General features: G+C 37.4%; 3 protein-coding genes across 4 annotated transcripts; all 3 read right to left on the reverse strand.

The window, feature by feature from the left end:
• Positions 1-477: 477 nt before the first annotated feature.
• Positions 478-3,088, reverse strand: LOC116112193 (pentatricopeptide repeat-containing protein At5g61990, mitochondrial-like). Of its 2 annotated transcripts, none has more exons than XM_031398368.1 (3): positions 1,233-3,088; positions 1,046-1,144; positions 478-644 (listed from the first exon to the last, which is right to left on the reverse strand). In XM_031398368.1, the coding sequence occupies exon 1, from the start codon at positions 2,913-2,915 to the stop codon at positions 1,491-1,493; it is 1,425 nt and encodes a 474-aa protein (XP_031254228.1). In that variant the 5' UTR covers positions 2,916-3,088; the 3' UTR covers positions 478-644; positions 1,046-1,144; positions 1,233-1,490. The 2 variants fall into 2 exon arrangements, with proteins under 2 accessions (XP_031254228.1, XP_031254227.1); XM_031398367.1 differs by having other exon boundaries at positions 478-659.
• On the reverse strand, positions 3,075-12,353 carry LOC116112150 (pentatricopeptide repeat-containing protein At5g61990, mitochondrial-like). The gene is made up of 4 exons (XM_031398329.1): positions 11,023-12,353; positions 8,322-9,204; positions 8,004-8,223; positions 3,075-4,573 (listed from the first exon to the last, which is right to left on the reverse strand). Exons 1-4 carry the CDS (start codon positions 12,351-12,353, stop codon positions 3,096-3,098), a joined length of 3,912 nt encoding a protein of 1,303 aa, XP_031254189.1. The 3' UTR covers positions 3,075-3,095.
• A 6,907-nt stretch (positions 12,354-19,260) lies between these two features.
• On the reverse strand, positions 19,261-21,049 carry LOC116112019 (scarecrow-like protein 23). The gene has a single exon (XM_031398186.1). The coding sequence runs from the start codon at positions 20,915-20,917 to the stop codon at positions 19,568-19,570; it is 1,350 nt and encodes a 449-aa protein (XP_031254046.1). The 5' UTR covers positions 20,918-21,049; the 3' UTR covers positions 19,261-19,567.
• Between the last annotated feature and the right edge of the window lie 1,433 nt (positions 21,050-22,482).

Below are 22,482 nucleotides of genomic sequence, written 5' to 3' on the forward strand. Positions count from 1 at the left end.
CGACAGGCAGGAAAAATGGGTACTAATCAAATATAAAGTATGATCAGCACCAACGAAAATTCAATCATATGATATTCTAAAGATAGAATGTGTAGGAATGCATGGTAATTTGTACAGTAAATGGTCAGAAATCGGTCAATTACTTGGGGTTCTTGAGGCTGATAACACGAGAGAGGCTCATTTCACATGCTGAAGAATGCACCACCCATAATAGTTCAGAGTCGTCCAGTGCATTTGGTGTCGTAAGTATGCTAAAAAACCCTGCACAGTGCTAAACCCACAAAACTGCACATTGGGCTAGGGGAGTGCTATTAGTTCTGCAGCTGCTTATTTTCTTCTGGTTCGAGTCATGGCCTGAAGGTTTGCGACCTATATGATTAAGCAATATAAATTAGAAATAGAACTAAGTTGAAAGGAAATCGAAATACTAATGATTAAGGCTGATAACACGAGAGAGGTTCATGTTCACATGCCAAAGAATGCGCAGGCCAAAACAGTTCAGAGTGGTCCAGTGCATTTGGTGTCGTAAGTATGCTAAAGAACTCTGCACAGGCTGCATCCACAAAATCGCACATTGGGCTAGGGGAGCGCTATTTAGTTGTGCAGCTGCTTATTTTCTTGTAGCTTCTGGTTCGAGTCATGGCCTGAAGGTTCACGACCTATATGATTAAGCAATATAAGCACCCATGACAAGTAGAAGGCTTAAAAGTCCTCTTTTGATATATATATCTATATTCTATATCTATATATAATCTATATATAGTTCACAAAATCATTTATTACCAAAACTTATTCCATGATGAGATGAACCAATGTTGTACTCAAATAAAATGAGAACATCAACCTTGATAATAGCTTAAAGCAAAAGCAAAAAATTTTATGCTCTCATGAATAGCATCTGTTTCTCAATATAAACCACATGTTGTTGGGTGAGAAGTTTTATTTGGCATCACCAAAGAGATAAAAGGTATAGACCATCTGTACGGTAACTGTGACTACGATGTAGAATTACAGATATACCTCAATAAAATTCAAATACTATCACCTTTGACACAATGCGAAGATCTGCAGAGCTTGTGATTCTCCACTTCCGGCTACAATGAGTACCGGTGTAGGTACTTTAGCTGGCCTAGCCAGTTGATAACTGCAAGAGGAAACAAATTTTTAGCTCCCAAAGGAGAGCCACTAATCCAATAATAATGTAAGATTAGAGTGAAATTAGATTTCGTTACCTGTGCTAACCTCAAACATAATATTTATATTTGGAATATCTAACATAAGATGGCAAACAGTGTGGATGCAGCATGTCAGATGCAAAATGCAAAGCTTCAGCTTATGCATGAAGCACTGTCCCATTAAAAAGCTGATCCCTTGATATTCAAAGTCCACTAGTTTTGTCTGACCTCAATCAATTAATGGTTTACTTTTATGGGGGTGCAGAGCAACTATGAACAGAATTGCAAAACGTTTGTGGTTTCCCTCTGCAGTTCTCAACCAAGGTCGCTCCCAAGTGATGCATTATTTATGCTAGTATCCACAGCATTCTGATCAATTGGATGCCTAGTCACTAATTCACTCAAACTAGTATCATCTGAAACCCATCCATGATTTTTCAAATTCCCAAGTACCCCTGTAGCTTCATCTATTTTGCCTCCTTCATGTAAACCACAGACTACGGTACTACATGTACCAAAACTGGGCTTAATCCCTTGCTGTCTCATTTCGTCAAGCAGCCCTACAGCTTTGGAAAGATCTCCCTTCTTGCAAACAGCATCTATCAGTGAATCATAAGCAGTTCCCTTAGAAAGCAAACCCTTCCCCAAGAGTTCCTCCTGCAACTTGAAAGCTTCAATCAAGTTATCTTTCTTGCAGTGAACATCAATAAGTATCTCATAAGTTATTGCATCTGGCTTGACACCCCTTGCCACCATACTCTCATATAATGCGAAAACCTCAGATGTTTTCCCTAATTTGTGGTAACCATACAAAAGTGAAGTGTAAGTTACTACATCAGGCATCACATTCCTCTCCTGCATCTCCAAGAAAAGATGGTATGCTTCCTCCATCTTCCCTGTCTTACAAAGATAATCAATCACAGTTGTGAAAGTCACATGATCTGGTAAAATCTGCTTTTCTATCATTTCCTGTAACAAACAGTTGGCTTCTTGCAGGTTCCATAACTTACAAAACCCATCAATTAAAATATTATAAGAGACTGTAGTAGCAAAACCTTTCTGCACCATTTCATGTAACAAATTCAACGCCTTCTCCATATCTTCTTCCTTGCAACACCCATACAGAAGGGCATTGTACACAAAACTATGTGGTTCAACCCCTTTTGATTGCATCACACTAAAAAAATTGAAACCCTCAGCCAAATCCCCAGCTTTGCAGTATCCATCTATCATTGTTGAGTAAGTTACATTATCAGGTGCCAATCCCTTTTCTTGAATACCATCAAACAATTTTCTCGCTCTCTGCATATCTCCCAGCTTGCACAGTCCATCAATTAGTGAGTTAAAGATATAAATATTTGGATCAATACCTTTAGAACACATCTCATCATAAAGTTGAATGGCCTTCTCAATCTCAGCCTGTTTACAGAATCCTGAGATGACAGAGCTGTAGGTGACAACGTCAGGAACCAAACCCTTTTCTTCCATTTCCAAGAGGACCGGAATGGCCTCTTTGGTTTTCCCATTCTTACAAAGACCATTTATAAAGACACTGTAAGTTCGCAAATCTGGAAGCACTGCCAGCCCAAGTATGCATTGGAATGCTGCAAACGCTTCCATCAAGTTACCTGCTTTGAAGTGTCCATCAATCAAAACAGTGAAAACAAGATTGTTTGGCTTGAAACCACAATCGAGCATCACATTAAAATACTTTGTTGCCTCCTGCATCTTGCCTTTCATACTGTACACACAGATCAAAGCCTTATAAGTAACAGCATCTGGGGTTAAACCCCTCTCCAAAATTTCCAAAAAACAAGCCTCTGCTTCTTCAATTTTTCCAGCTTTGCTGAGGCATGTTAAGATAGGGTTATAACAAAATATATCAGGTAGAATTCCTTAATCATTCATCTCCTTTATAATCTATTTTGCCTCCTCAGCCTTACCTTCACGAGTATAACACATAATGAGAGTTCTACAGATAGCAACACCAGGTTTTAATCCACCAGCAAACATCTTCCTCAAAAGGTCACTGGCCCTTGAGAGATCCTTAGAATGGCATAACTCATTAATAATTGTGCAGTAAGTCCCCTCGGAGGGCACCAAGTTCCTTCTTTCCATTTCATTAAGCAACTCAAACACCCTGCCTGTATTATGTTCCCGGCAATATCCTTCTATCAAACAACAATAAGTTTGAGAGTTGGGTTTGCAGCCCATTCTTGTCATCTCATGCACAATCTCGACTGCCTTCCCAATCTCTCCATACTTACAAAAACCATGAATAATCGCATTATCGGCAGCCAAATTTAGCTCCATGCCACTGGAAATCACCTCATCCTTCAATCTGAAAACCTCATCTATAGAGCCTTCCCTCATTAACCCATCAATCAAAGCTGAATACATGGAATAATGAGGCTTCAAACCCATTTCAGTCATCTCCTCCATCACCAATTTTGCATCTTTTAGTTTCTTCCCTTTGCAAAGGCCATGAATAATCACATTGTAAGTATAGGCATCAGGAACCAATCCCTTCTCAACCATAGAATTTTTCAGCTGAAATGCACCATCAAAATCTCCAACATGGCATGTACCTTCAATCAAAACATTGTAGATAAAAAGACTAGGACTACATCCCTTTTCATCCATCTGAGTAAGCACCTTTTTTGCTCCATTCAAATCCCCAACCTTACAAAGTGCATTAGCCAAATTCGTATATGTATACAAATCAAAATCCATCTTGGCAACCAACATTCCATTATAAACCTTCCAAAATAACTGTATCATATTACCCTTCAACAAATCACTCAACAAAGTATTACAACACCTCAAACTTGGCAAGATATGACCACTTTTAACACCCAAAAATGTATCCACGGCCTCAACTAGCATACCCATCTTCCTATAACTATCAATCAATATATCAAACACTATCGGATTAGAGCCTCTACTATTCCTATAGCAACAAATAATTGAATTAAAAATCGAAGAACAAGACTCACGAGTTTTTATCATATTATTCAACACACCATTGGCCGGTCCAAAAAGATTGGAGTTGCAAAGCCTAATAGCAAGAATGGAGAAAGAATCCAAAAAATGTGGGATACCCGTTTGAGATTTTGACCAGTAGAAGAAATCCAAGAGGCGTTTGAGGTCACCAACTTCATTTTGAAGAATAACAGAGCGAACCACATCTGGGTTTAGCTTATTGGGAATGTGTAAATTGGCGATGAGTGTTTGCCAATTGTTTTGTCTAAGTAAATCTGATACTTGTTTGGAGAGTTGTTGAGTTTCTTTTGCAGCAATGGAGCTGAAAAACTCTAGTGATTTGAAGGGTCTAGCTGATGTTGTTGTGTGTTGGTCTGCAAAGAGAAGAGGACATCGTTGAGAGAATCTCAGCATCCCTTACTCTCAACAAATTACCAAATGCCAAAACTCTACGGGTTGTACCTTAATTTTCTGTAAAAATTTATAAAATCTGATAATACCTGCAAAAGTGAGTAGCAACCCGTAAAAATATAATAATAACTGGAACTAAATGCACAATTCAACAGTATATAACCGCCAAACTGAAAATTTTAAAACTCACAAAAAAAAAAAAAAAAAAAAAGACCACGCTATCTTTTACCTGAACAGCCTTAATTAAGCAAGTTGAACATCATCTCTCATTACTAAAACTCTAAATCACCCATTAATATCATTTAAATGAATGCCATCATCTAGACATTTTTTTTTTTTTTTTTAAAATGTCAACATTCATGAACCAGTATCAACGGACACAATAATAACATTAAGTGATTCTTGATTCATTGACAGATTTTGTGATACTACAAACCTCCCAGACATTTCATCGAACAACTTAAGGGCAGGAACTATTAAATTTTCCCATTGTTAATACATTTGATTATAAACCCACAATACCAATTAATAATGAGCAATCAAGTTCAAATTCACAGCCACCAAAAACACAAGAATGCTTATTAATTTACAGAAAGCTTAAATTTCAGCAGCGTTAATCCAAGTAAAGAGAAACCAATCACAGGGAACAAAGATTTTCATTAAAAAAAAAAAAAGATAAATGAGTTCAATAAAACTTACAGAAACCGAAAATGATGATGGATCGGACGAAAATTGTTGAAGAGTTGAATCCAAATCATGAGAAACATTTTAAAATAGGCCGATTTTCGTCGACCCCTGAGGTTTAATCAAATACCAAATATCCCCCTGATATTTCAGAAATCAGAAATTTCCTATGTTAGTAAAACGTTAATGTGCCGTTAGAATTTATAACATGATAAGTTTATGCCGTCCATTTTAACACCAAAATCTTAAAAGCACGAGGATTTCTGTTATTACTACAACCAGAAGAGAATTGTTTTTTGTCATCTAACTATACTTTACAGGGAAACCCTTTCAAATATTTGATTTAAAAAATCAAGGTGAGTCTTTATATCATTATAAGAAGTAGTGGGTCAAGTAATTATAGGCCTAATGTATTCTGAGATTGGTTGAGGTCTCATTGTTTGATTGGTTAGACTTAGGGGGCGTTTGTCTAAGCTTATGAAAATTAACTTATAAGTAACCATTGCTTATAAGCTAAAATTAACTTATAAGCATTTAAAATTTTAAGTAATTACGTGTTTGGTTAAAGTACTTATAAATGACTGATAAGTAATTGACGTATTTGGTAAAATGTGGCTTATAAGTACATTTTATTATAAAATTACTAAAAAAGGTACTACATTAAACAATGACATATTATGGAATTTTAAAATTAAACAAGGATAATGTGGTAATATACTTGGTTAAACTAGCTTATAAGCAAAGTGCTTATAAGCCAAAAAAAAAAAAAGTACCTCCCCCCAACTTATTTTTTTTAGCTTATAAGCTCAAAAAAATTATAAACAAACAGGTCAGCTTAATTTTAGAGCTTATAAGCAAGTTTGACCAGCTTATAAGCTTAGACAAACACCCCCTTAGATATGATTTTTAGATGAAAACGGTATTATAAGTAGTTTAGGGTCTATTTGTTTTATTATTCTCTATCTTGTTCCAAAAATACATGTTTGTTTAATTATTTGGGAAATACTGTTATATTTTTTAATTACTTTTAAACCCCTTAAATTTATTAATTTATAAACACCCCTAGAGAAAAAAAAGTTTAAAAATTAACAAAAACACCCCCATCCACCTATAGTTGCCAGATTCCGACGTAGAAACGACCGAAACTGATCGATAATTTGCCGATCTAACATTTTCTGGTCAGATTCACAGTGGATCTGGCAAAAAAAAACCATATCAATGCACAACTGGCCAGATCCGACCGGTCTGCATTGTAACACCATTTTCCAACCAGATTCCGACGGTGGTGGCCAGAATCTGGCACTGTGGGTGGGTGAGAGTGTTTTTGTCACTTTACAAAAAATTTATATATTGGGGTGTTTAGTTAAATTAGCAAACATAAGGGTTTTTTTGTTAATTTTTAAATTTTACCTCGTAATACTTACCCTATTCAACTACTCAATATTATTCCTAAAATCCTATCAAAAATAACAAACTAAACGGACCCTAAATGTTTGAGTGGAAAATTGACGTATTTGAAGTGGTTTTTTTAATGAATTTTTTTTTGTATTTTTAAATATTGAAAATGATTTGAAAAGATGAAAAGTGAAAACAAATTCCACATATTTGTTTGAAAACAATATTTATAATCAAGAAAATGAAAAATTTGACATATTTGTTTGAAAATACATAAAAGAAAATTAAAATGACAAAATTTATCACTTTCACCACCAATAAAACTTATTTTGTTCGTCTTAATGGGTGTGTCTAAATACGTTAATTAATAATTCTCATTTACAATTTTACGTTAAAAATCTTAATTTGAAATAAAAGTTTTAGTTCTAAGAAAGAAAAAAAAAATATGAAATTTAACCTGTACTGAGTGGTCCAACGGTCAACTAAGACTCTTTGGTGTATTACTCAAGAGGTCTTGAGTTCGATCCACTTGGGTTGCTAATAGGGGTGGCCATTGAAAGGATTTACTTAACTGTCAACTTCAAGAACCCTTAAAAAATCCCGAAGGATTAGTTAAGGTGCACCCAAACTGGCTCGGAAAATCCTATCACCAATATATATATATATATATGAGAAAAGAAAAAGAAAAAGAAAAATTCTTTATTCAAAAGTTGCTTTCTCTTTCTGCTAGAATGAACTTTACAATTTTTAAGCATAAAAATGAAAACAATATGCACCTTTGATTTTCCATCAAACCGAGCTCTATAATCTATTATTGACTACCTTATAAAAGAGGCTATTTTTAGGCAACCCAATTAGCATTTTGAGTTAGCACCTATAATCTATTATTGACTCATAATTTGCATTATTTTATCAAAATTCCATGCTAGATTTTTTTTTTTTTTTTGATAGGGGGTATCCAGACCAACTTGTGTGTACCTCAACTAATCCTCAAGGGCTCTAAACTTAACAGTCAGATAAATCCTCTCGTTTGCCACTCCTATTAACAACTCAAACGAATCAAACTAGATCGAATAATACACCCAAGGGTCTTAGTTGACCGCTGGACAGTGGTGGTTCTATGCTAGACTTCACTGTTTATGTTATCTCACCGTTTGATACATGTACAAGAAGACAAAAGAAAATAAAAAAGGAAGTGATCCTTTATTGCATATCCTTTTCATCTATTGTACACATATCAAATGGTAAATGAAACAGAGAGTAGTGTTCTAACATTCCTGTTGCTTCATCTATTTTGCTTCCTTCACGTAGACCACGGACTCCAGTGCTACTGACTACTACTACTACTACATGTACCAAAACGGGGCTTAACCCCTTGCTGTCTCGTTTCGTCAAGGATCCCTACAGCTTTGGAAAGATCTCCTTTCTTGCGAACACCATCTATCAGTGTATCATAAGCAGTTCCCTTAGATAGCAAACCCTTCCCCAAGATTTCCTTCTGCAACTGGAAAGCTTCAATCAAGTTATCTTTCTTGCAGTGAACTTCGATAAGTATCTCGTAGTTATTGCATCCGGCCTGACACCCTTCGCCACCATATTCTCATATAATGCGAAAGCCTCAGAGGTTTTCCCTAATTTGTGGTAACCATACAAAAGTGAAATGTAAGTTATTACATCAAGCGTCACATTCTTCTTCTGCATCTCCAAGAAAAGATGGTATGCTTCCTCCATCTTCCATTTCTTGCAAATACAACCAATCACAATTGCGTAAGTCACACAATCTGGTAAAATCTGATTTTCTATCATTTCCTGTAACAAACAGTTGGCTTCTTGCAGGTTCCGTAACTTACAGAACCCACCAATTAAAATATTATAAGAGAATGTAGTAGCAAAACCCCTCTGCACGATTTCATGTAACAAATTCAATGCTTTCTCCATATCTTCTTCCTTGCAACACCCATACAAAAGGGCATTGTACACAAACCTATGTGGTTCAACCTCTTCTGATTGCTTCACATTAAATAAATTGAAACCCTCAGCCAAATCCCCAGCTTTGCAGTATCCATCTACCATCGTGGAGTAAGTTACATTGTCAGGTGCAAATCCCTTTTCTTGAATACCACCAAACAATTTTCTCGCTCTCCGCATATCTCCCAGCTTGCACAGTCCATCAATTAGTGAGTTGAACATATAAATATTTGGATCAATACCTTTAGAACACATCTCATCATAAAGTTGAACAGCCTTCTCAATCTCAGCCTGTTTACAGCATCCTAAGATGACAGAGCTGTAGGTGACAACATCAGGAACCAAACCCTTTTCTTTCATTTCCAAGAGGACCATAATGGCTTCTTTGGTTTTCCCATTCTTACAAAGGCGATTTGTAAAGATATTGTAAGTTTGCAAGTCTGGATGCACTGCTAGCCCAAGTATGCATCGGAATGTTGCAAATGCTTCTATCAAGTTACCTGTTTTGAAGTGTCCATCAATCAAAACAGTGTAAACAAGATTGTTTGGCGTGAAACCACAATCAAGCATCGCTTGAAATACTTTGTTACTGATAGGATTCAGCAACTCAACAAACCCAGCAATGAAATGTAACAGTTAAAAAAAGAGAAATGTAACAGAAAATTCAAGAGTTGAAGCTTGTATTGGAATGATTCAGACTGTGTATTACACTTTTAGAAATGCAAACAAAAACCAGAATAAAAGCTTACAACGTACTCAAAAAAATTCAAAGAATAAAAGATAACACTGCTGTGCTTCGAGGGCCAGCTGCCTCCCAAAATTCCTTGTCCTCTCCTACCCCTTTTCTCATATCTACTCTCTTTTTGTAATACCCAATATAACAGAATGTTGTACTGCTCCTCTCCTATATTGCCATCTATCTAGCAGTCCACTAACAGAATGTTGTACTGCTCTTCTCCCATATTGCCATTTGTCTTATGCTGACTGTCCTCTATCCTGTTGCCATCTGTCCTGTACTATTTTTCCAGCCCAGCTTGTGATCCTCTGCTATGCTTCCTTTGCCTATTGTAGACCTGTATTGCGTGTGATCTATCATTACCCTCCCCAAGAAGAGCCACCTTGTCCTCAAGGTGGAAAGAGGGAAATTGAGTATTGAGGGTGTAGATGTCTTCCCAAGTGCTCTCAAATTCCAGCAGTCTTTTCCAGTGAATGAGAACTTCCCATTGCCCATTCAGTAGTTTTCGTTTTTTGAGAATTGATTGGGGTTCCACATTCAAAACTAAGTTTTCGTTGAGGTTATTCGGAAAGGGCTGGCCATTGGAAATTGGAAAAATGGCTTTCTTCAATTGAGACACATGAAAAACATCGTGTATGCGAGCTGAAAGAGGAAGATCTAATTGGTAAACTGCTGCCCCGATTTTGTTTTTGATTACAAATGGACCATAAAATCGTGGGCTAAGCTTTTCATTGTGGCACCTTGCTAGAGAGCATAGCCTGTATGGTTGAAGTTTCAAATAGGCTAAGTCCCCCACCTTAAAATCGACTTCTATTCTCTTTTTATCTGCATACATTTTCATGCGATTTTGGGCTTGAACCAAGTTGTACTTTAAGTCTTGGAGCATGTAGTTATGGTCCTAGAGTTGGTGGTGAACTTCATCAACTCGGGAGGAATGATCTGTCTATTTTAATATTGTCGGAGGGTCACGGCCATACAATGCTTTAAGGGACACATACCTGCCGATACACTGAATGTGGTGTTGAACCAAAATTCTACCCAAGGTATCCATTTCGGCCATTGTTGCTGTTGCCCATTAACAAAGCACCTAAGATAAGTTTCCAAGCAACGATTTACCACCTCTGTTTGCCCGTCCGTTTGTGGATGATAGGCAAAACTCATGTGGAGCTGGGTCCCCGATTAGCGAAATAACTCACCCCAGAAATGACTCATAAAGATTCGGTCTGGATCAGAAATGATTGATCGTGGAAACCCATGTAGGCAGACTATTTCCTTAATAAATACCTCAGCGACTTCCTTAGCGGTGTAGGGATGCTGCAATGTGATGAAATGGCTATATTTCGAGAGATGATTGACCACCACTAGGATAGTATCTACCCCTCTGGCCTTCGGAAGCCCTGAAATGAAGTCCATAGATATATCTTCCCAAACTTGATTCGGAATGGGTAGTGGTTGCAACAATCCTGCAGGACTCAAGGCCTAGTATTTGTTCTGTTGGCAGACCGCGCAAGCTTTCACAAAATTCTTGATATCCTTTCTCATCCCTCCCAATAAACCACATTGCCAATGTGTTTGTAGGTTCTAAAAAATCCGGAATGCCCCCCTATAGGTGAAGAATGAAACTCATGTATAAGGTTTTGTATGTAAGGGCCTATTTTAGGGACTACTAACCTGCCCTGATAGAGTAAGTGATGGCCTGCCAGTTGGAAGGGAGGTCGGCCCTTTGGATCAATCAGAAGTTGTTGAATAATGTGACACATTTTCTCATCCTTTTGAATAGCTTCTTCTAAGTCCTTCATACCTGCACCCACGATTATGGCATTATGTTCCGCCTCTTTTTCTCTGTGAGACAGTGCATCAACAACCTTATTTTCTGTTCCTGATCGATACTGTATGACAAAATTCAATCCCAGCAGCTTGATGACCCATTTCTGTTGACTTTCACTGAACAATTTTTGGTCAGTCAGGAAGTGCAGGCTCCGTTGGTCTGTTCGGATAACAAACTGCTGTCCCAGGAGGTAATGACGCCACTTTTGAGTGGCTAGCACCACAGCCATGAGTTCCCGTTCATAGACTGACTTTAACTGAGACTTCATCGACAACCCTTTACTTATGTACGCGAGTGGCTGTCCTTTTTGCGACAAAACTGCCCCTAATCCATTGCCCGAAGCATCTGTTTCTATCACAAACTTTTTGGGAAAATCAGGCATAGCTAGAACCGGAACGCTAGTCATAATCCTCTTCAACTCTTCAAATGCAGTTTGGGTTGCTTCATTCCATCTGAAAGCATCTTTTTTAAGTAAAGTTGTTAGGGGTGCTGCGATCTTACCGTAATCTTGGACAAAACGTCGATAGTAGCCTGTTAAACCGAGAAACCCACGGAGTGCTCTCACATTCTTTGGTACCGGCCACTTGATGATGCTCTCTATCTTGGATGGGTCGACGGCTATGCCTTCAGCTGAGATGACATGCCCCAAATACTCTATCTGTCGCTGCCCGAACAAACATTTTTTTATGTTCACTATCAACTGATGTTCCAGTAGAATCTGAAGGACAGTTGCCAAATGTCCCAAATGCTCATTCATCCCCTTACTATAGACGAGTATGTCGTCGAAGAAAACAAGTATAAACCTGCGCAAGTGCGGCTTGAAAATTTCATTCGTCAATGCTTGGAAAGTGGAAGGTGCGTTTGTTAATCCGAAGGGCATAACCAAAAATTCATAATGTCCTTCGTGAGTCCGGAATGTCGTCTTGTGGGTGTCTTCAGGGAGGACTCGTATCTGGTGGTAACCTGACTTCAAGTCCAGTTTGGAGAATATCGATGCTTCTCCTAGTTCATCAAATAATTCATCAATTGCCGGAATTGGAAACTTATTTGGTACTGTAATTTTATTCACGGCCTTGTTGTCAACACAAAACCTCCATCCACCATCTTTCTTTTTCACTAGTAGCACGGGACTTGAAAACGAACTCACACTGCGTTTGATGATCTTGGAAGCCATCATCTCTTTAACAATACGCTCTATCTCATTCTTTTGATAGTATGGGTATTTATACGGTCGAATATTTGGGGGTTGGGTTCCTAACACTAATGGAATTGAATGGTCTTGAGTTCTGATGGGTGGTAATCCGGCCAAGGGTTCGAACACCTGTCCAAACTTATCCAGCATCTCCACCAATTTTTCGTCAATTCTCTTTTCGTTTCCCGTTTGTCTCTGAGTCTCCCCAAACTCGATTAACACTCATTGTCCTTCCCTCTGTACAGTCTTAATCATGGCCTTCAGAGACACTAGTGCTTTGCTTAAGGAAGGATCCCCTCGTAGTTGTACCATTCGCTCTCCTAATCTGAACTTCATAATCTTCTTCTTCCAGTTAATTACTATTTCCCCTAAAGTCTTCAACCACGCCATCCCGAGTACTACATCAGCGCTCCCCATTTCAAACAAAAAAAAAATCTTGAACTATAACCATTCCTTGTAATTCCAGTGGAACCGCTTTACATTCCCCTTGACATGTCACCCGATAACCATCTCCCACTCTGACTCTGAAGGATGGGGTAGTAACCAATGGTAAATCCAACCTACCCATTGCATCCAAACCAATGAAATTGTGGGAAGCCCCACTATCAATCAACACAATTAATTCCTTACCGTGGACACTCCCTTTAAGCTTCATCGTTTTTGGCCCTTATATTCCCACCACCGAGCTGATGGATAGCTCCACATGGCTTTGATTTTGTTTAGCTGCAACTTCCTCTTTTTCCTCTTCTTCCTGCAACTCTGGATCGTCATCTTCTCCCTCAAGCAAAACAATCTGAAACTGTTTCTCACTGCACCTATGCCCAGGTGAAAATTTTGCATCACATCTATAACATAACCCCTTTTCTCTCTTTCTCTGGATCTCGGATTCTGTCAACCTTCAGAAAGGAAAATCTCGTCAAAAGTTGGAAGATCTGAAGGTGTCTGCTGGAGTTGACGTGTAACTGGAGTTGTTCTCGGTGGAAGCACGCCTGAAATTTGTGTTTTGGGGCTGAATCTTTGTATTATAAATTGAATGTGTTTGGGTGGTGCTGGGTTGGGTTATATGGGTTTGGGTTATGTGGGTGTGGGCTCTTTTTTGTTCTTCCCTTCCAGTTGGGTTTAAGTTAAAATGTGGGCCATGACTAATTCTCCCAAATTTTCCCTGTCGGCCCAACCCCCCATTTGGCCTCTTCCAAAATTGAATTTCTTTCTTCCACTCTTTGGGCTAGAACTGAAATTTGAGTTAAAGAATTTGGCTGACCTAAAATTTCTGGTTGTTAGAGCTTCACTTCAGCTCCAATCTCAGGTCGCAACCCATTCAAAAACACTGCAGAAAGTACATCCTCCCTTTCTCCTACTGTCATTGCCGTAATTTCTTCAAATCGCCGACGATAATCCAACACAGTTCCTGTCTGCCTCGTCAACATAAGCAGTTCCAGCGGGCTGATTTCTTGTGCGCTGCTGAATCTCTGTAGGAAAGCTACCTTGAACACAACCCATGTCAGTCCCAGTGCCCTGGATTTGTTCCATTGATACCAATGGAGGGCCTCCCCTTCCATGCACAACACCGTGGGGAGGACCTTGCTCTCGTCGGCAACTTGGTTAAGGGCGAAGTACCTTTCCGCACGAAAAACCCAGCCATATGGATCTTCGCGGGAAAAAAGTGGGAGCTCTAATTTTCTACCTCCCCACTCTCGTCGGTTTCCTCCTTGGTGGTGGTGATAGCCTTCGTGGTAAGGAGGAGGTGGTGGTGGTGGTTCATCGCAATGGTTCCCCGTGACTGAGTTGTTGTCTTCTTCTTGCCCAGCCATCCTCCAGCGAGTCTCTTCTTCAGCCTTTTGTCTTCTTTCTTCTTCTGCCCTATGGTGAGCTTCATCCTGTTCATCCTTACGCCTTATCCAGTTTTGCACATCCATCCTTATTTCCCTCATGGATGCCACTGTTTCTGTCAACTTGGAAATGTCTCTCTTCACCCCAGTAACTTCCTTCTCAACAACATCCATTCTATTTTCCATTTGAGTACCGACCATACCCCAGCGAGCAACCTCGCTCTGATACCAATTGATAGGATTCAGCAACTCAACAAACCCAGCAATGAAATGTAACAGTTAAAAAAAGAGAAATGTAACAGAAAATTCAAGAACTGAAGCTTGTATTGGAATGATTTAGACTGTGTATTACACTTTTGGAAATGCAAACAAAAACTAGAATAAAACCTTACAACGTACTCAAAATCAAGGACTCAAAATACTTAAAAAAATTCAAAGAACAAAAGATAACACTGCTGTGCTTCGAGGGCCAGCTGCCTCCCAAAATTCCTTGTCCTCTCCTACCCCTTTTCTCAGATCTGCTTTCTTTTTGTAATGCCCAGTATAATAGAATGTTGTACTGCTCCTCTCCTATATTGCCATCTGTCTGGTAGTCCAGTAACAGAATGTTGTATTGCTCCTCTCCCATATTGCCATTTGTCTTATGCTGACTGTCCTCTGTCTTGTTGCCATCTGTCCTGTACTGTTTTGCCAGCCCAGCTTGTGATCCTCTGCTATGCTTCCTTTGCCTATTGTAGACCTGCATTGCATGTAATCTATCAGTTACCCCCTGCATCTTGTCTTTCATACTGTACACACAGATCAAAGCATTATAAGTAACAGCATCTGGGGTTAACCCCCTCTGTAAAATTTGTAAAAACCACACCTGTAATTCTTCCACTTTCCAGCTTTGCTCAGGCATGTTAAGATAGGATTATAACATAATATATTAGGTAGAATTCCTTTATCATTCATCTCCTTTATAATTTTTTTTGCCTCCTCAGCCTGACCTTCATGAGCATAACACATAATGAGAGTTCTAAAGACAACAACACCTGGTTCAATCCACCAGCAAACATCTTCCTCAAAAGGTCATTGGCCCTTGAGAGATCCTGACAATGGCATAGCTCATTAATAATTGTGCGGTAAGTCCCCTCATAGGGCACCAAGTTCCTTCTTTCCATTTCATTAGGCAACTCAAATACCCTGCCTGTATCATGTTCCCGACAATAACCTTCTATCAACCAAAAATAAGTTTGACAGTTGGGTTTGCAGCCCATTCTAGTCATCTCATGCACAATCTCAACTGCCTTCCCAATCTCTCCATACTTACAAAAACCACGAATAATCACATTATAGGCAGCCAAATTTAGCTCCATACCACTGGAAATCATCTCATACTTCAATCTGAAAACCTCATCTATAGAGCCTTCCCTTATTAACCCATCAATCAAAGCTGAATACATGGCATAATGAGGCTTCAAACCCATTTTAATCATCTCCTCCACCAATTTTGTATCTTTTAGTTTCTTCCCTTTGCAAAGACCATGAATAATCACATCGTAAGTATAGGCATCAGGAACCACTCCTTTTCAACCATAGAATTTTTTAGCTGAAATGCACCATCAACATCTCCAACATGGCATGTACCTCAAATCAAAACATTGTAGATAAAAAGACTAGGACTAAATCCCTTTTCTTCCATCTGAGTAAGCAATTTCTTTGCACCATTCCAATCCCCAACCTTACAAAGTGCATTAACCAAATTCGTATATGTATACAAATCAAAATCCATCTTGGCATCCAACATTCCATTATAAACCTTCCAAAATAACTATATCGTATCATCCTTCAACAAATCACTCAACAAGGTATTACAACACCAAACGCTTGGCAAGATATGAGCTCTTTTAACACCCAAAAACGTATCCACGGCCTCAACTAGCATGCCCATCTTCCTGAGACTACCAATCAATATATCAAACACTATCGGATTAGAGCCTCTACTGTTCCTGTAGCAACAAATAATTGAATTCAAAATCGAAGAACAAGACTCACTAGTTTTTATCATATTATTCAACACACCATTAGCCTGTCCAAAAAGATTGGAGTTGCAAAGCCTAAGTGCAAGAATGGAGAAAGAATCCAAAAAATGTTGGATACCCGTTTGAGATTTTGACCAGTAGAAGAAATCCAAGAGGCGTTTGAGGTCATCTCTCATTGTAGACTTATTTATTTATTTATTTACCTGAACAGCCTTAAATTAAGCAACTTGAACATCATCTTCTACCCCTCATCACTAAAACTCTAAATCACCCATTAATATAATTTAAGTGAATGCCATCATCTAGACTTATTTATTTATTTATTTTAAATGTCAAGATTCATGAACCAGTATCAATGCACACAATAATAACATTAAGCTATTCTTTTGACAAAGTTTGTGATACTACAAATCTCCCAGTCATTTCATCGAACATCTTAAATGTAGGAACTATTAAACGTTCCAATTGTTAATACGTTTGATCATAAACCCAAAATAAAAATTAATAATGGGCAATCAAGTTCAAATTCACAGCTACCAAAAACACAAGAACGCTTGTTAATTTACAGAAAGCTTAAGTTTCAGCAGCGTTAATCCAAGTAAAGAGAAACCAATCACAGGGAACAAAGATTTTCATTAAAAATAAAATATGATAAACGAGTTCAATAAAACTTACAGAAACCGAAAATGATGATGAATCAGATTAAGATAGTTTAAGAGTTCGAAGCTAAATCAATTTGAACTTTGAATAGTACAATACTATACTTACCACCGATCTCACAAACTTTCTCTTATAATCTGAAGTGATAATTCGATCTCACAAACTTTTTTTTATAATCCGAAGTATAATTCGTACTGGGTTTTGCTTTTCGAATTATGACCTCGCCAATTACCAAATGTCACGACACTGTAAACCAATCTTTATTGTTTTGATTATAAGGAGGGAGAATTAAACAATATTATATTTACAATTGCAATAATATTACACTTACAAATAACTTTTACAAAGATTTTCATATAAAGTAAAATGATAAAAAATAAATGAAAAAATTAAATAAAAAGTCAAACTTATTATATTCACTCTTCTATTTATTTTTTGTTATAATACTTTATATAAAATTTTTTATAAGATTTTTTTGTAAGTGTAATATTACTCATAAAACTGAATCATTTAATAAGAAAAAAAAATAAAGGGTATAAATAGTTATTTTATACAAATTTTGCATAATTTTGGTAAGAAGAATTTTATGACGTGATTTGTATTTTAAAATTGAGTTTTCTTCGACCGGTTTAGTCAAATAATATCCCCCTAATATTACATAAATAACAGAAATTCAACTGTTGTTAGTGGGTAATTAATATACCGTTAAAATTTATAATATGCCGTCTATTTTAACACCAAAATTTTAACATAATAGAACTAAAAACTTAAGCTGAGTGTTTATATGAAGTACCGGGCCGAGCAATTATGGGCCGAATGCATTTTGAGATTAGTTGGAGTGTCGTTGCTTGATTGGTTAGACATGATTTTCAATTATACAGCAATCCTCTGATTTGATTTTAGTAAAATCTCTTTCTAGCGTCTAATTTTTTATTTTTTTTAAAATAAATTTTGTGTATTTGCTTTTTTGTATTTTTTTAAGTATTGAAAATGATTGGTAAAGACGAAAAGTGAAAACACATTTTGTATATTTATTTGAAAATAGTATCTAGAAACGTGAAAAATGAAAACAAATTTGACATATTTGTTTGAAAGTTTGAAAATACATAAAAAAAAATAAAAAAAATTTATCATTTCCACGTGGATTAAACATCTTTAAATTATCACTTATTTTTATTCGAGTCTTAAAAAATTTATCTAAAATATATCAATTGTTCTCACTTACAATTTTGGGTTAAAATTTTTAATTAGAAATGAAATTTTTAACTCTAAGAAAGAGAACAAAATTATGAAAAGAAAAATGTGATCGTACCTAATATTCAATACCTTTGCATTTTATAAAACCTTAACTCTAGTGGTTAATTTATCATGTTTTAATTAATATTCAAAAACTACCTTATAAAATAGGTTATTTTTAGGCTATGCAATTTCCATTTCGACTCATAATTCATTAATTTGTAATATTTTATCATGAGTTCCATGTTAGATTTGATTGATCATTTAAACCAACCCCTAGATGGTCGAGTGATTTGATAGAGACTCTTAGATGTATTACTCCAAAAGTCTTGAGTTTGAGTTATTCTTCGGTTGCTAATAAAGGTAATTAATGGAGTTTTTACATGAGTTATAGTTTTAAAGTCTCGAAGGATTAGTTGAGGTATAAGTAAACTGATCCAAATACCTTAAATTATAAAAAAAAAACAAAAAAACAAAAAAACACTTTTATCAATATTGTTTTCGTCATTTTGGTAGACTTCTTTGAGAAATATCGACAACACTCTCTTTTCTACTATTTTTCTTACTTTTTTGCTCGCCATTTGATACGGGTACAAGAAGACAAAGGGAATGATTATTTATTGTATATATTTTTTGCCGTTTGAGCATATATCAAATGGTAAACGAGAAAAAGAGTGCTTAATAGAGTGTTTTTAGCACTTGTTCTAATTTCTAATCGTATATACATCAATATACACAAGTGATGATTCACCTTGTTGAAAAAAATTTGATTTGAGGAGCAAAGCTTTGGTTTTGAAGGGGGCCTGACAATTACATATATGGACTCATTTGTTTGGCTTTACCAATCCATGACTCACGCGTTGTTCAACTTTTGTCATAACCACTGGTCTCTTCTTCCATTTGCAATTTTAATATCAAAGTAGGCTAGCCCTTTCCTCTCCTTTCTTTTGGACTATTCAAATGCCCCTTGATAGCAAAATCACAAATATATCTACTCCCCAATTATTCCATTCGCTACCCTACGACCAATTTTACTTTGTTTTTGCATAGCCCACTTCACCATTATAATTCTACCAATTTTTAACAATAAGAATCATACGCTACCAAAAACAATGAAAATGTCAATGATTTTACTTCAAATCAGCATTTTTACAATTACAAATTTCAGGAACTAGTTGAATTGAATAGGATCAGTTAACCACTATCCTTTTCCTTTTTCTCTCTATTTCTTTTCCTCCCAAAAATTGATGGAACATAAATTAAATACTCTCCAATCGGCTGAGTCTTCCAAGCATAGATGCTTAAAAAATTGTACCAAAGGATTATAAACAAATACATTCTCACCAACCATGACCCACTATTCAATGTTGATCATTTACTCAAAACGACAACATTTTCATTCGATGAACCCAATCATTGATCCATTGGATTCAGTCTAGTTATATATTTAATCCGACGGCTGCCAAGCCGAAGCTGTCAACAAAGACAAATCCTTCCAACCCAGTTTCAATGACCCGTTTTCCTCCACTAAAGTGTACCCTTTCCACGGGAACATCCCAAGTAACAAACTGGCTTGTGCAGCCGGGTTACCTCCAAGTGAAACGGGTTCAAACCCGAACCGTCTTAGTTCATCACCCCATTTCTCTACTTTGACTTCCCCTGTTCTCTTGGGCCCACCAACTGCCACGATATTTCTGATCTCACAACCAAACAACTGCTGCTCCACCGTGTGCCTCTCTACACTGTCCACACCCAATCCATCCCCTAACGCATCAAACAGTGCGCTATAATAGTGTAATGCTTCCACGAACCTACCTAAAAAACTACCCCGATGGCTTAAATCTTGTTCGACGATCGTGATCAATTTCGGCCTCAACAAAGTCAACAATCTCAACGTCCCTAAATCACTCCCCGTTATATCGTACAAACAATGATGCATCCAATGGACCACAATTGCCTCACTCGGTCTCACCCCGAGTTGACTCAGATCAGTCACATTTCCTATTTTGCCTTCCAGTGGATGAAACTCGAATGGTAATCCCAGTGAATTGGCAAAGTCAGCAAGTCGTCTCCCGGTTGACTCCAGCAACTCAGAGGAGGATCCGAACCCAGTTATTCTCATGGATCGGATCTTTTTAGACCGGGAGGCGAGGATGTGAAACAGTCCTGGCCATTGAAGGCCTTGCATGATATCGAGATCGATGATATGGACGTAATCCGCGCCGGCCAGAGCTTGGAAAATTGCTTGGTTGGCGGTAAAATGAGAGAACTTAATCAACGGACAGATTGAATTGTATGATTGCAAGGCGTTGAAGATCTTCTGAGACTGAGATAACGTTAACGATTTCGTGGTGAGAGGCGAGTAGGTTCCTAAACATGAGCTAACAACGCGCGCCTGGAGCGCGTGACCGAAGTACGCGCCGACGCGTTCCGGCGAAGAACCGAACGGAGAGGATAGCTCGGAGATTTCAGGTAAGAGATCAGTGGCGTCGTCGAGATTGTCCATGGCGACACACTCAGCGCATTGAAGCAATAAACCTAAGAGTTTCAATCCGGTTGACTCTCCCTCCAATTCCATAACCACCTGTTCAGCTTCCGACGCTTCCTCTTGCTGCTCGTGTGGTTGCTGAGTTTGACTTTGAGTTTGTTCGATGTTGGCGCGTTTCATGGAAGGATCATCGACGTCGGTGATGTCGGTCTCGCGGTCGACGCGCTTGGTTTTCATTGCGGAAGAGTTGTTGTTGTTGTTATTGTTATTGGAGTTGATTGGAGACTGAGTGACTAAGCTCTGAAGCATGATAACAGAGGAGCAGAGAGATTCGGGAGGGGAAGAGCTTTCGGAAGAAAAGTGACAAATCAGAGAGAACGACAAGGGAAGAATGTACAGAGAGTTGCAGAGGTGTGTCAGGTAAAATTATAATTAAAAATTAAAGGAACTGAATACTACAAGCAGTTGTGTTTGGGGAGAGAGAAAGTGAGGGAAAGTTTGAGAGAAAGTGAAGTAACTTTTCTTCTCCAATAGAAGAGATGAGATGGATTTTGATATTGTGGTGTCGTTAGGTACTCCGTTTGAGAGTGTCGTTAAGTCCGTTCGTTTATGGGAAAAAGTTTGATTAAGGAGTTTAATTAAGTGATTAATTAATATATAATAGCATCGTCATTGGATTCTCGGGATGTTTGTTTTGGGTAATATTAAGGGAGGGCTATTTGTCTTTATCATAAGGAGACATCAATATCTCTAATTAATATATTATTTATTTCTGCGAATCATACTTAAAACTGTGTGTCTATCCACGTTATTTTTAATTCACCATAATTATTGTGAATGAAAACATAATGTAAATTTATAAGATAGACTATCATTACAAGTTGAGAATTCACTCGTCGTAAGTACCCACGAATGAGGACATAATGTAAACTCATAGGATAGGCTATCATTGCAAGTTGAGAATTCTTGCTTGAGTAATATTGTAATTATATTTACAATTCAATCTTATAAATTTTCCGTTACAATCTTGATGTGACAGTTTACAAATGAGTCTTATCTGTTCATTATGGGTCAAGCGATCATTTGCAAGCTATCACTTTAAGATTGTAAGAAAAAACCTATAAGATTAACTTTGCTATGGGTCTCCAAAGCATTATCTGATAGGAGGATATGTGATCACAAGTTAGCTTCTCTAGCAAAAGGTGGGTTCTATTTATAACAACTTTAGTGAATTTATGATACAAAATTGGGAGAATGCCTTATCCATGATGTAGGATGTGTGGACTTCCTTGGAAGAAAAGACTATTTGATATGATATAAGGAGTTAAGATTGTGCATTCACATGGCATTGTAAAGTATTCCAATGAAGTCAAAGAAGAGTGAATTATTGGACGAATCTGCCAAATTCTCAAGAGATTCCATAGATTTTCAGGGAAAATTTTATGGGTTTTGTACGACTTGTATAAGGATTTTATTTGATCTTCCTCGCGTCACTTAAGATGCTTCAGACTTGTTTTTGAGATATTGTTCTATAGATTAATAGAGAAATTATTTGTTTAATAATCTCTGAAAAGTGTTGCTCTGGCTGGTTCTGAACTTGGAACAGCCTAATAAAATAAGAATTAATGACCCAACCAAACAACGTGACGGAGACTGAATTTTATATGTAGACCTAAACTCTGTTTTCCTTATTAAATTCTAACATCGCTCAACTGACACAAGAATTAAGCATACCAAGACTTATGCCTTGCCAACCAAACTTCAGTCTGGTTCTAGCTTCTAGCAAGTCTATTAGATGTGGTGCTAAATAACGTGCAATAATTATATATCCGACCCCCACTTTTTGCTACATTTTTACAAACGAGTTTTGTTGT

The sequence above is a fragment of the Pistacia vera genome, unplaced genomic scaffold (assembly GCF_008641045.1).
Source record: "Pistacia vera cultivar Batoury unplaced genomic scaffold, PisVer_v2 Contig656, whole genome shotgun sequence".
Taxonomy (NCBI): domain Eukaryota; kingdom Viridiplantae; phylum Streptophyta; class Magnoliopsida; order Sapindales; family Anacardiaceae; genus Pistacia; species Pistacia vera.